This window comes from Pseudopodoces humilis, chromosome 19 (genome assembly GCF_049639895.1).
Source record: "Pseudopodoces humilis isolate 2021_Gansu_Grassland_sample_001 chromosome 19, ASM4963989v1, whole genome shotgun sequence".
In the NCBI taxonomy this organism is placed as follows: domain Eukaryota; kingdom Metazoa; phylum Chordata; class Aves; order Passeriformes; family Paridae; genus Pseudopodoces; species Pseudopodoces humilis.
The window spans coordinates 309,726-324,471 of NC_142218.1; the positions used below are offsets into that span (position 1 = coordinate 309,726).

The 14,746-nt window shown below is 37.6% G+C and overlaps 1 protein-coding gene across 5 annotated transcripts in view; it reads right to left on the reverse strand.

Annotated features, from left to right (window-relative positions):
* RBM39 (RNA binding motif protein 39) overlaps positions 1 to 14,746 on the reverse strand; it is a 30,352-nt gene that overhangs the window by 5,009 nt on the left and 10,597 nt on the right. The window contains exons 5-14 of one of the 5 annotated variants that reach the window (XR_001332112.2): positions 11,980 to 12,045; positions 11,818 to 11,871; positions 10,357 to 10,474; positions 9,610 to 9,762; positions 8,907 to 9,044; positions 7,291 to 7,356; positions 6,077 to 6,281; positions 5,788 to 5,865; positions 4,029 to 4,209; positions 161 to 193 (exon numbers count right to left, since the gene is read on the reverse strand). Coding sequence is in view for 3 of the 5 variants with exons in the window: in XM_005532204.3 (XP_005532261.1) it covers positions 161 to 193; positions 5,788 to 5,865; positions 6,077 to 6,281; positions 7,291 to 7,356; positions 8,907 to 9,044; positions 9,610 to 9,762; positions 10,357 to 10,474; positions 11,818 to 11,871; positions 11,980 to 12,045 (911 nt within the window). In the remaining 2 variants the exon portion in view is untranslated. The remainder of the gene's footprint in view (positions 1 to 160; positions 194 to 4,028; positions 4,210 to 5,787; positions 5,866 to 6,076; positions 6,282 to 7,290; positions 7,357 to 8,906; positions 9,045 to 9,609; positions 9,763 to 10,356; positions 10,475 to 11,817; positions 11,872 to 11,979; positions 12,046 to 14,746) is intronic. The other 4 variants (XR_001332113.2, XM_088064431.1, XM_005532204.3 and 1 more) reach the window with 4 other exon arrangements.

Consider the following 14,746-nt stretch of genomic DNA (forward strand, 5'->3'; position numbering starts at 1 on the left):
GAATTTTCAGTCAAAAAAATCAATCACAGCATGATTCCCCACAAACGACTAACAGGACACAATTTCTCAGGTATGGCCAAACCCTATACCAGAAGCATCTCCCCTACAGACACCTGAAATAAAACCTACTAATTACAAGTCATATCAAATGCTAGTTTACCTTCATTCTGCTGAGACAGTCTTGTTTGCAAATCTAAAGAAAAATAGAGAAGTTAATTAGAACACTTTTTAGCATCACCATATCATCACCTGCCAGCCACATTGTTCAGCTTATATTTCTGTGCTTAAGAACTTATTCCAGTATCACTGCTCTAGTTGTGAGTAGTTTCACTAATTTCAGCTTCTCTGCTGGAATATTCTGTACTTGACAGATTCCATGACCACAAAGCATTTTAAAGAGAAACAATACCTCAGAAGGATAGATATGACCATCTCCTTTAATTCAATGTATCACTCTCAGCTTGCTTTTGCTGTGATTGAGCTCTTTACAATACATGTTTTACTCCACAAGAAAATCATTACAGCAATTCTGATATGCATTAGAGGTTTGACATATTTACTACCTAAAAGCAGTTAAGCACACAGCTATCCAAACCTGACATTCTTAAAGTTGTTATCAAATTTCAATTTAAGTAAATTATGGCAATACTTCATCTGCTAGCCTTTCATATGGGTAGCATAATTATACAAGTAACTTTGGTATTTTTCAAATTCAAAACATTTTCAAGTGTTCAGAACATGTAATTTGCCTAGAAAACATTATGTACTTGTTTAACAATATCATTTTTTACTTGTTTAATAACATACACTTGTCCCAATTCAAAGTGATGAGAGCAAATAAATGCAGACTTTCTAGCTGTTTCCAAGTACATTACTTCAATACTTGACATCTTTGAACTAACAGAAAACTTCAGAATTCAAGAACTGTAAACATAAGCCACTTCTACCACAGTTCCATTTAACAGACACTAGGTGTGAGAAGACTGAAGCAAACCATCACCTTAATTCACTCACTGAAGCAAACCATTGCCTTAATTCACTCATTTAGAGAATAGCAAAGTGATGAGCACCAAGTAAGCTTCCAAGCTTACCTGGAAATACCTGAAGGCACCAGTACCAACATACTTTTTCCCTTTCTAATAAAATCTCCTCTACAACACTGACAGGAATAAACGTTTTTTTCTCTAAATTTTCCTCACGTGCCTTTCCAAGTGCCTTGCAAAGAACATGTACCAAGAACCATACTGAAAAGCAAGAGCTGGAAGAAGCAGGCTCTGAAGGCTGAGCTGTAAAAAGAGCTGGCTATGTTTGGCATGTTTCCATTCAGATCTGAACACAGAAAGTCCTCACCTCCATAGAATGGGAAATATCACAATAGCAAAGGCTGCCTTAGCCTGTATTCTCTGCAGAAACTGCATGGTTTTGCCCAAATCTGTAACTAATTACCTAGTTAATTAACACTCAGACTCTTTTGGAAACAAAGGCATTTTAAAGATATCCACAAATATCTGGACTTTCTCAATTTAAATGAGGACAGACACTTTTTCTGCTGTAATTCCAATCCATCATGCTCAGCTGAACTTGTCAATGTGGGTCAGCCTGGGGCTCCTACAGCCAAATGCTCCAGAATTCCGACACCTAATGTCGTAAACCTGCACATATCATCAATGCAAAATCTGTCCAGGGCCAAGTAAGATCTGTCCTAAACACAGCAAAGTTTGCTACCACTATCTTGTGCAACAGCTTCATAGGTTAACTATTTACCACCTTTGGAACATAACCTGCTGTTCTCCAGATCTTTTATCAACTAACCGGATTATCTTGTTGGTCATTACTGAAGAACGGTCATTTCCTCTCCCTTCCAAAATCACTCAGAATTAAGAAATTCGTTGTCACTCTTTACTGTTAACTTATGTTTCCCTACAAACAGTTTTAAATAGTATACGAAAACTAAAACATCTGTCAAATTCAGATCGAAGTAACTTTTTCATTATATACCAACTATAAGAACAGCAAGTTTAGCATGATGGGAGTACGTATTTAATATTACAGAGGAAGCAGAAATAAAAATGTATCTTTGAAAGCATTTTGTGTCTTAAAATAAAAAGCTGTTTATTTCAAAATCCAGATGACTTTAAATAGGCCGAAGCCTGCCAAGTGTAACCCAGTGTCCCAAGTTACTACTCAGAACAGAGACTAAATGGAGGTCCAGGATGTTAATACCTATCTCCCTGCCTCTTTTTCAGCACACCATCTCAATTTTTTCCATAAACAGACAGCTCCTTCCACAAGTAAGGAATGCTTTGTCCCACAAAGCATTAGAAGAATGTTCTATAAGCTGATTATTTAAATTTCCTATGTTCAGAAAGAGAACAGGGAGGGAGTACATTGCTATAACTGTTCAACTTAAAATTCTTTGTCCTGTTGGAATTTTCTCCATAGGAATAATAGCCTGAGGTGTCCCCTAAAACTAATTCTTTACCTTCCCTACTTTAGTTTGATTGACTCCCTCTTGAACATGGATTACTAGAAGTTGTTTGTGGATCTATATATTACACATCAGAAGCTCAGGTGTACTTGCCTCTAGGAACACAGCTGGTATTTTAACAATGCATCATGCTGCCAGGTCATTTTCTGGCACTGGTAACTGAAGTATTTAGTCATTTTTCTCCTCCCTGGCCATTCTTCCACTGCTAAAATCCCAGACTATGCGACTGGAATTTGATTTAATCCTAAAGAGGTGAACAATACACAACACCCCAAGAATTTCTTGTCAACAGCACCTGTGCATTTATTCACCTCTTTCCTACTGCTGACCATTTTCATTCATATAAATATTACACAAAACCAGCCCAGTATATGAACTCTGGCTTTAGTAACAGCCTCCAACTTTCCCAGCTTTCACCTGTAAAAAAAAAATTCTTTCTCTGAGCCAGCTTCTTGATACACCTTGTACTTCCTATATTACTCACTTCTCCAGTTTAATAACTTCCAAATGACAGGAGTCTAAAGATCATCAAGAAGCTAAGCTGCTCCTCCTCTGCCAAGGAAAGGCAGTTTTATCAGAGACAGCTGGTCTTTAAATGCAGTTTCTGACACTATGCTATACTTGAGTAATATTCTCCAGTGTACCCTTCTTTAGTATGACTTCTGAAGGAGCAGAGTAAGTAAAGGGACCAGAATCTGGCCACACCACATTCTTCTTCCTTCAAGTGTACATAATTTAGAGTCACATGCTTCAGCTTTATACTGTATCATGGACTTAAAACATTTATTGACAGTACCAGAAATAAGACCTCATGTTTAACACATGTATTCCATCACTCATTTCATGACACTTTTACTCCTCTGAACTGTTTACATTAGCCTCTTACTTTTAGCTTTGTTTATACCTCGGCAGTAATTTTTTTTATTTTTTAACTACATATTCTTAGCTTACCCTCCTCAAATTCCAAACCTTATGATCACTACAAATTGACACAACAAAAAACATAGAAACATCTTGGGAGTAGTTTTTCATTCATCTGAGTCCCACTTCCTTCCTTTATTCTATTTTTCTTCAAGAGTTGATAAACCTTCATCTATTCCTTTCATAGTTTTTACAATGTCTAACTCAACTGATAATTGTCTGCCAACAGTCAGATCATATTTTTATCTGTTTCCCAAACTAAAAATATTGTTTTATTATCAGTCCTTTTTCCTATTATTCATAGGCTGTGTGGTCATTCCTTATTTCTTTTGAGGCAGCTCATCACCCAGGTTTAGCATGGAGCCCACACTAACAGGACTTTTTCTTCTTTCTGTAGAATACAGATCCAACACAGCATTAGCAATGTGAAACAGAACAAACTTTTCACATCCTGCCTGATCAAACACCCAAGTTGCTCAGACCAGATGACTTAATTACCTTGTTTCTTCAACCATCAGTTAGACCTGATGGTGTATCCTTCCATTTAAATGCGAGCAACTCATGATCCCTCAAGTCAATGGTAATTTCTATTCTCATCCATAACATCTTCATTACTTACCAAATTGAGTTTAAAATAGCATCCCCTCTTCATGAGTCAGTGAGTGTTTGATGAAGAAATTTGTCGGATATCACATCCAGGAATATCTGGGCCCCACCATTATTACTAGCAATTCTTCTCCAATCTGTATCGGGGAAGTTAAAGTCTCCCACAATGACATAATTCCTGGTAGTAATTTTCTCTAACAAGAGTAAAGAGATCTTTAATCCATAACCAAATCTCATTTTGGGGATAGCTCATGACTCTACGTCAGTAAAAAGCTTTATCTTTTTCCAAAGTTACTTAAGTTGCACATGTCTGCATTATTCCTTTTGTACAATGCAAATGGAATGAACAATGCTACCCCTACCACCCTTATTTCTACAGTTGCTAAACTTGCATCGTCCTCTAACACCTGTATTCAGCCTCATAATTTATTTCTTGCAGCCATGTTTTCTCATGCTGATTCCATACTACCTGAATCATTCAGCTGTGTCAGACATTTTTGCCCATGTTCTTGATTTAGCAAGCCTGGACTTTCTTGATCTTGTTGGTTTCAAACGCAGGGGAGGAAAAGGACTGGTGTTTTTTTAAAACACTATTCTTATTCCTAATTGCCTACTATACAAGACTGCCACACCACTTTATAACCTGCAATAATGTTGATCTAACTTCAGTGGTGGTTACCACTCCCTTCTCTTTCTGGACTAGATACACCTTTTCCTTGCCTGTACATTCTTCATCCTTCTCAAGCAGACAATTGACATTTTTTCTGTCATTGGCCAGTTCCTTTTCCTTCCAAGGGCACATCTGTAGAACAGCTCTATTATATTCTTTTAGCAACTGTCTACAGCTTCCTATGTATGCTCTTTTTAAGACTGCACCTGAACTTCAGTAACATGAATCAGTCTATCGTATTAAATCTGAATTATTTCCATCACAAGCTCTGTTAGAAGGCAAACAATAATGCCACCTTTTCTTTCCTACTTTCCTGACACTTCCCACACATTCCAGCCTCTGGTTATTTGTGACATTCAGCTGTTTTCTACTGCTATGACAGACTCATATCCTTTTTTCAGAGTATTAATCAAAAGTAGAAAAAAAAAAAAAACGTAACCCTCAGGGAGGTTACTCACTGCTCTAGTTCTGAAGATCCCATGAATAGTTTGTTTTTCAGGCCAGCTATGAACTAAGTAGCAGCAATCGCATCCCTCAGCCTCATTCCAGCATACTCACCTGCAGAACACACAACTACAGCCAAATCCAACCAACACATGTATTCCCTGACATAAAATGTCTTTCCTCACAAGGACATATGCTGTAAAAACACTGCTGCCATCTTTGTGATGTGTCCTCCATAAAGTCCTAATAACCTTCCTGCCCCTTGTACAGCTCTGGTTTTTCTAAAGGGGTCAATCCTCTTCCAATTCTGAGCCTGCCATTTTTAACAGTCAACACGCTGCAGTAAAACACATAAATCCCCACTAGCACAGAGAATACTGAAGAGATAAAGGTTTGGGATGAAAAACAGGAGATTTGGAAAAAATATGCAAAGTGGATCACACCCATCCAAATTGTGATATACTGTCACTAGTTATTTGCTTATGGATTTGCAGCGTTCTACAGTTTGTAAAACATGCTGCAATACCTGTGTTCTCATTTTAGAAGACCAAACAACAGAGTTAAGTACCTCCTGTCTCAAATTTATAAAGTGTACATATATATATATATATATGTATATATATATATATATATACATATCTATGTCATAATTTCTTACCTGTCACAGCTCCAAAAGCCAAAGATCCGCTCATCTGCAGAGCCTGCTGTGCAGCTGGAGGAATCTGCAAACCAGTACCTAGAACAGAACACAGACAGACCTTGGAGCAAGCCCTTTCAGTCAGTTAGGGACGCAGTAACAGAAGTATCACAAATCTTCCTGTTATCAAAAAATAAAAAAGTACCACCCATTTTAAAGTTTCATACGTTTATCCTAACAGTTCCGTGGAGTGTTTTAATTCAAATTCTGAAAACTTCTTCTCATACTTGTTATCCAACATCGCACACACCTTCTGCAAGTCTTGCCATCAGCTGAAGGCGACCAGTTGTTCCCAAGTCAATTCCAGTCCGTTCCAACTCATCACTGTCCAAAAATGAGCTAGCACTGGAAGCATCAGTACGCTCAGTTACATGTCCGACCTTCATTGGCCTTCCAGCCAGCTCAAATCCATTGAGTTGTTCCAGGGCCTTTTTGGCACACTCAGAGTCTGAGAACTGTAGATTGGAAAGACATAAATTCAAAAATACTTGCTTACAGGATTCAGCAATGCCTCTGCTGTATGTAATATCCACAATTAAGCAAATAGGAGAAGCTCTTTAATATAATAGCAACAAGCTAATGTAAACATGCTTGGTATTCTTCATTTAAACCAAACACACACATATTTTGGTATTTACTTTTTCATAGTTAGGTGCTACATATTTAAATATATTGCTGAAATTATATCATCTAGATACTGCAATTAACAGAAGTCTTGGCTGTGGTTCTGTTTAAAGAGTGACACCCAATTCCTTTGCAACCTTACAACTGTCACGGTATTTACTGGTTATTCCTAACATATGTTCTGCTTTATGCTGTGAAACATCAAAATAAACATACAAGCATTTTAACAGTGTTAAAACCATCAAGTATGAACTATATAGTAAGTTTGGTTTCATTTGTGTCCATGTGCCAGAGGTCCCAGCCGAGACTTTTTCCCCCATGACAAATTGCCAGGTCAGTCAAGAAACTCAAGTTCACAAAACTGTGTACCTGAGGGTAAAGAGGAAAGATGTTTTCAACTGAAAGTTTCAGCCTCTAAAATTTTATTTCCCCTAAAGAGCTCAAATTGAATTATTTTTCAGCTATAAAAAACACCAGTCTTTACTAGTGTCTTTGCCTGCAGAAGATAGTATCTGCATTTCCAGGCACTGACTACAGAGGAAACTATTCCCATTTAAACATATTCACAATACCCAGAGAATGGTCAGAAATAGAGAAAAAAGCCAGTGCTGCATCCTGCAACATGACACTTCTAAAATTAGACATATAGTTATCAAATAGCAATTTAGTAGCTCCCATGCATGTGTAACAAATTTAGATTATGTTTACTTTATTATGTTTAGATTGCTATTATATAACCACACAAATATACACAGGAAAGTTCATATATAGAGATATTCTCCATACATGGGAAGGTTACACTCAGAAATTGTCGAAGAAACCTGGCAATTCTGGTCATACCGTAATGAATCCATATCCTTTTGAGCGTCCAGTTTCACTGTCCATCATGAGCTGAATACTTTCAATCTGAAGATAAGAATAAAGCTATTTATTATCACACATTTTGGAACAAACCCCAAAATATCAGAACCACAACATGAAAATACCCCTTTCAAATACACATATGAATGTGAAACTATAACTTATTTTTTTAAATTAACTTCTCATTCCTTCCTCACTTCAAAATTAATACACACATAGCTAAATAGGTACTTGGATAGTGAAGCAGTAAATGTAAGGGTTTTAAACTCATCTAAAGGTAGAGGCTTGGTCCTGATGCATAATTCTAGCAGAATGAGCATGCAGACATGACCAGATTGTAACTTAAACACACTAATCACGGCACTTCATATGCTGAGAAATTGTTTTACAAGCTAAGAAAAGCAGTATGCATAACTGATGAGGCTTTTTAAGAAAAAGCTATATATTTTAGTAACTATTTGTACATGGGAACTCCTAGAAGTTTACGGTTACTGAATCTAAAACACATTGCTGAGTTATCCATTAGCCATAAAGTAGCACTGGGAAGGACTGGAGTATATAGAATAAGAAGGAATGATCTTCACAGGTCTCCATACAAGCTTCCTAAACTACCTTAATCCTACTACCAGACCTTGATGGAAAAAGAAAACCCCAAACCACCAGAAGAGCAGCCATGTGGATTATAATTTAAATTGTAGCAATTTTCCAGGGTTTTGCACAAGAGATTTATAGGGATATGCATACTGAGTCTGAATAAAACATTAATAAATTTATTAAAAACATTAATGAATAAAATAAAGCATTACTACTACATGTATGAGGCAGAGCTCATATCCAAAGACAGTAGGCAAAACCCTCAAACATCAACAGACTTCCTTTTACCCATTAAGAAGCATATTGAATATTTAAATTTTCCCCTATCTAAATGATATATACCCCAGAACAGTAGGGCTAACATATTGTAACTCCACAGGAAACTTCAGGTTTTATCTCACTTCCATAATTCTCTCTACATAAACTTATTACCATGCTGCATCCTGCTGCCCAATGCTCAGGACTAAGAATGGGCCCAAGTCAGAGCTGTATAGGACACACTACTAGTTCATGGTCTTAACATCAGCTGAAGCTGCAGTAAAGTCGCCAGAAACAGATGATAGATAGTACTATTCTCAGAGACCTCAGCCCCAGTTCCGTGTTTTGCATTTTTAACCCATGAAATGGGGCTCTCATTCACAATCCTGGAAGGGAAAGATACTACAAGTTGCCAGAGCAGGATACAACATAGAGAATCTGTCTGGTTTTGGGGCTTTTCCCCCCACCATTCCTTACTTTCAGGTATTCATTGAATTCTGAACTTTCTAAGACCTGCCTGTCAAATTCACTGGACACCACCACAAATCCAAGTTCTCATCTGGTCTCCAGCACTACACACGTACCTAATGCCTATGGATGCACAGGCACAGCAGTACAAGAAAGCCACAAGTGTTTCATGAGTATGAAGCTGTATTATTTCCAGAAGCTGCCAGTGCTCTACAACTAAGCTAGGTTTTTCAAATAAACTATTCTAATATAACATGCCAAATATTGAAGTTTACCCTGCCAAATGGCTCGAAGATTCCTCGAAGCATATCTTCAGTTATGTTGAAGTGTAATGATCCCACATAGAGCCTCATAGGACCAGCACTGCCCTTCTGCAGATTATTTGCCATTGCTGCTGCTCTGTTTTTCTCTGCCTAAAGAGAAAATAAAAACTCACCTTTGATAAGAAATAAATAAAACCACCTAACATAAGAAGTAAATGCTTATCAGACATAATCTAGAAGATTTACCAAACATACAGAAGCTATTGCACGATCTGCAGTCTATTCAGACTATTCTATGAAGTTCAGACTTGAACTTAAGAGCTACAAAACCCAAGACCATGACCAAAGTGTAGACAAGAGATTCCAAAAAAGCCTTCAAACTGAACAACTTCATGCAGAATTCTGGCTTCTACCTAGCAAATTATCTGGAAAGCATACACAATATAGCCTTCACTTCTGTAACACCATTAACAATTTCTTTACTATTACCTGCTTATGATCTGTGTTTTCCTACTGCTTTTACACAACTTTGAATCACTTTAATTTGCCTATTATCTATGGGAAACAAAAGTTCATTATCACTAGCTTAAATAATCATCCTTATGTTGTGGCTTTCCCAATATTCAGGGGTAACCAAATTTTCAAACACTACGTTTCTCATCAAGATACAAGAGGCATAACTGCATGGAAAAAAAGGAGGTTTACAACTCCTTACCTGTGATGCCTGTACTATGATAGGTACACCCAGGACTCTCTGTCCAGTCAGTCCTATTGCCAGGGGTACTGAACTAACATCAACAAATTCAACATATGCAATTCCCTTTGAACGTCTGGAATTTCTATCTGAAATCATTCGCACATCACGAACCTGAAAGGCAAGAACAGAGATGCAAATACTTTTAGAGAAAAAGGAAAAAACCTAATGCAGCCTACTTCTCAGACATGTACTAATACTGCGTATATCTGCCAAGCCAACAGCTTTAATTCTACAGCAGCATACACCTTTTGTAACAAACATATCCCAGAGGCAAGCCAGCATTAAAGCTGCTGCTCTGTTTCTGATGTGACAGAACTTGAAGCACTCTAATGCTTTACACCAGAACCTTACAGCTGATAAAGCAAATGACGTTTTTCCAACTTAGTTATATGAATTTTCAAATTACACTATAACTGACAGACCCATCTGAAAAAAGAAAATACGAAAAATCATGTTACCCAAGTCAGAATTGCATCAACATGTTTTACCTCACATCGCATGATCAAAAAACTACAATGAGAAGCTACATTTTCGTATTCAAAGCTTTTAATAATTACTTTATCATTAATCCCCTTTTGCACAGTTATAGGAAGCCCCAGAGAGCCACATGCCTACAATTCTGAAAAAATACCAAACCGGGGCTCAAGTTGTACTACGACAGTTTGAGGCAGAATTCAGAATTATTTAAACTTCACTATCAATTACCTTCCCTACTGTAGAGAAAAATTCTTCCAGGTCTCTTGGTCGAATTCTTGCAGCCAACTGCATACAGAACACTGTTCGAGCATCCCTCTCTTCAGGGGTAAGATTATCAATAGGTTCTCTGGAAAGAGTAAAGTTCAGTTAAAAAATCAGCTGAAATAAAATAACTCATCTCTGGACCACACATGAAACAGTAAACAATCAGTACTTCACAGTCTGATAAGAAAAAATATGCCTGCTGTATTAAAAAACAGGCAGAGTTAAGAACCAAAGGAAATACCAAATACTAACATGGTAACTTATAACATGACTGAACATCCTATTTCAATTGTGAGCATCAAATATGACTGGAAAATTCTATTTTATGTGCAGAAGCATAAACTAAAGAAAGGTACCATTTTGGTACTGTCCAGAACTGGTACCAGGTACCACTATGGAGCTTGCATGTCCTTTCCCTTAAAAGGATGGAAGGACAAGAACACAAAGGCAAACAGGGTGAACTAGCACAGACCGGATGTCCAAATTCTTGGACAAGTAATGTGAGCTAGGCTTTGCCAACTCACATCTTGCATTTACCCAGTCACTTTGGAGTCACTACAGTCACCACATAAAACAAGACTGACATCCATGTAATGAGAACTCACAGTCCTCATTTCATAGTTTCTACTAGTTAACCCATAAAGAAGTATGAATAGTGAATTACTCTCATTTTTGACACATTAAGAACTAGAGTAATTTTATTTCAATACTGAACTATTAGCTGAAATTAGATGCACCATATTTTTTAATACTAAATCTAAACAAATCTGACTTGTACTCAAGTACGAGTTACACAGGAAGTAGCATGGTGGATCCTGGATTGAGTTTCCAGCCATGTAATATGTATTTTTATTAAAATAATCACATAGATATTAATCACTAAGAAAACACAACAGAAATTCAAAACAAATTCTCCATAAGATTTTTCCAGTCCATAAAAACAAAATTAATTTGGTTAAATTTAATGGCATTAATGTAGAAGAATAATCTCATTAGCAGCTATCTAAATCCTATTCCCTTAAATGAGAAGTCTAAGAATGGATAAGCAGCTCGTGGATTGCAGAGGCATATAGCCTCTCAACAAATAACACAAATAAATACTGAATGGCAAAAAGAAGCATTTGTATTTTCCCATTCCATATCCTAGATTATTAAGTACAATTTAGCACAAAAGCTTATTTAAATCACAATGGGGAAATGATTGAGAATACAGAAACATAAAAACAAATCAAGACTTGTTTTGCAACTGAAATTATTTACAACCTTTTATGACATGGGGAGAAAGCAACATATTATCAATGCTCTTCTCTCACTGGCTTTCTGAATGAATTCCAGTGTCACTTATAAGCTGGAGAGCAATTTCACTATCATTTTTCCAACTCCAACTGGACAAAAACAAACCCAAACACATGTAAAGAGTCATACCTAACAGGGCTTTTGTCTTTTCTGAAAGGACTTTTGCTTCTGGAGCGACGTCTGCTAAAAAGAAAGATCAACAAGATTACAAGAAAACCTTCCAATATACCACCCCTGGTTCTAAACAATACCTATTAATCATGCAGTACAAAACAGAGAAAAGTCAAAAACCTTAATTTGATGCTGTGAGGCAGACCAATCTTCCCTCTGATGGCACTGTTGAATTTTGGACCAGAACTATGGCAGAAGAAAAGACAAGACACCTGAGTACTTGAATTCAAGATTTCCTGTCTGTACTCATACTACGCTGCAAGTGCTCACCCACCCTTGCCTCTGAACTTTTCAGCATTTTCATTAGCAGCACCCACAGCATGCATAAGAGTACCTAGTGGTTATCAATATATGTGGCACTTCAGACCGTAAGACACAGAATATGATCTCCTCACTTTCATCTACATCACTTCAAGTCCCAGAATAGGCAGGACTTCTCATGAGCGAGTCAGTCATGGCACATTTGTATGTGCAAACTATTCTGAGCTACAGTTACTGTTATAACCATTTTCACCTGTTTTTTTGTCCACATGCAAGTTCTACATACTGATGACTGCAAAGCATAATATTCATGTCCTGGAACTCAGCCTCAGACCTGTATGCCAAGTGATGCTGGCAAGATTACTTGCTCGAGTGTAACATTTTAAAATCAGAAGTTCCATGAAATTGAAGGTGCAAGAGCAAACGGAAGTGGCTCCATGCAGAGCAGACAGGTTCACTAATGCTGTCTTGGCTCCCATCACTCAAGTGCTGCAAATATGTAAATGAAGCTTCCTTAAAATTCCTAATGGCCATCAAATCACAGAAGCAGTGAACCCAGCAGTTAGCTGTATACAGACACGTAACCACAAACGGAATCCTATCTCTTGACTGAATCTAATTTAATTCTCCAGGCATCACAGAGTCTGTTAGAACAAATTGTAATCTGCCCTTTGCTTTCATGTTAAGGACAGTCCTGTTAGTTAATGGGGTACCCAGAAACAGACTATACAGGAGCAGTAAGATTTGTCCTATCGTGTTCTCCCTGAATTTTGATCTCCTGGTAGAGTTGTTCAAAAGGCAAAGAACAACACCTGTTAACATTCTTCCTGTATCTCCACCAAGCGCAGAGGCACTGCTGCACAGACTGAATGCCGTGCACTGGGCTTTGGCTTTCCATCTGTACACAATTGATTCTTTCTGCTGTGGCTACAAATTGATGTGAAACACCCTGAAAGACACGGCAGGCTGAAGACATTAAGTAGTCTTTCACTAAATCCATTTGGCCACACAATTTGTCTGAAAAATGTCTTCTTGCTCCTCATTGGAGCAGTAATGCTTATAGTTAAACTCAGCATCCACCACAAAGAGGAGGATGCCCATTTTTTAAACATTTCATGACACAGGTGGAAGTAGTGGGCCAAGATCCAAAACCGTGCTGGCCAGGTTAAAGCAAGGGAAATATGGCCCTGTACAACACTGGAAAAAAAAAATAAAGAAAAAAGACCATTTAGAAACTACTTATTAAGAGAAGATAACTACTTATTAAGAGAAAAGACATAAAACACAGGCACATGCTGAGATGAGATCACTATTAATCAAAACCAGATTTTTTTTGACCTACGATAAATTAGTCCATTTCCTGCTCAAGTCCAGACAAATTATTGCTGGGAGAGTCCATTCAGGGTCCTCAGTAACTATGGCACAACTGCCAAAAGCTGCAGCTGGAAATACTGGTACTAATTCCAGAGGCTACCTTCTTACCAGACATGGGATAAACTTGCGCCTTCACATCTGATGTAAAACATGGTGCTCTCCACTTCAATTTAAATGCAACCAGACAAACCAATTACATTGACTCCAGAATACCAACATGCAGACCAACTAAACAATTATAAATAATTAAGACAATGAGTTTTCAGGGAAATGGTGAAAGAAATATTTTAAGTATTTGTCTAAACGTAATGAATAACAAAACCTAAACAAGAACATCTGAGAAGTAAGTTTTCAAATACATGCACAAAGGAGGGGGGAAAGGGAAGAGGAAAAAAGGGCAGGGAAAACCCACAACCCACCACAACTCCAAAAATCTCCATTCTCACTCTTGACTAGTACTATCTTATTTACAGAACTCCATGAGAGTTCTCCATTAAGAAACCCCAGATGACTGGAACAAACCAAGCAGAACACTGCCTAGGACAAGGTGAGAGCCCAAGTTACCTTCTCAAAATCCCTTTTCTACAGTGTTCTCACTGTGTTTTTCTAAGGATACTTGCTTGTAAAGCTGTAGATCTCAAGTTTCTCCTTTGCTTCTACTGTCTCTACAATTGTTGCCCAGTTCCTGTTAACCTGCACAGAAGCACCATATCATAAGCCATTAATTTCTGCCTAGGAGTCACCTTCTTTGTAAGCCAAGTACTCACTTTCACAAAACCTGTGATGCCATGTGGCCCAACAATGGTCAGGTCAGAAGACAGGCAGCAAATTATCAGCTTTTACTTGCTCATTCATATTCAAGACTCCAACAAAACAGTGTCGGACAAGACAAACTTTGGCTAATGAAGTCCAGGAGAATCACAAGGAACTTTCAGTCATCACTGCAATAAACCTGTTTTCCTAACAGCTTAGTCTAAATTCTTGGTTTCAGAACAGAAACAGGATGGTCTAAGTGACTGCTACTGTACGTTAGCAGCAGCTGGGATTTGCCCAACAGACGTCTAAGCAAGACTATTCAAATTCTTTATCCTAAGTGACTTAGAGATACAGCTATGTAACATTTAAGGGACAACTTACATGAAAATAACATGAGGAAAAAAACCTTGAAAACTAAGCAATGCAAACCAGTCACCTAATTTTAAAAAATTAAAGCATTTAACCACAATTTCAAGCCTAAAGTGAGAAACTCAAA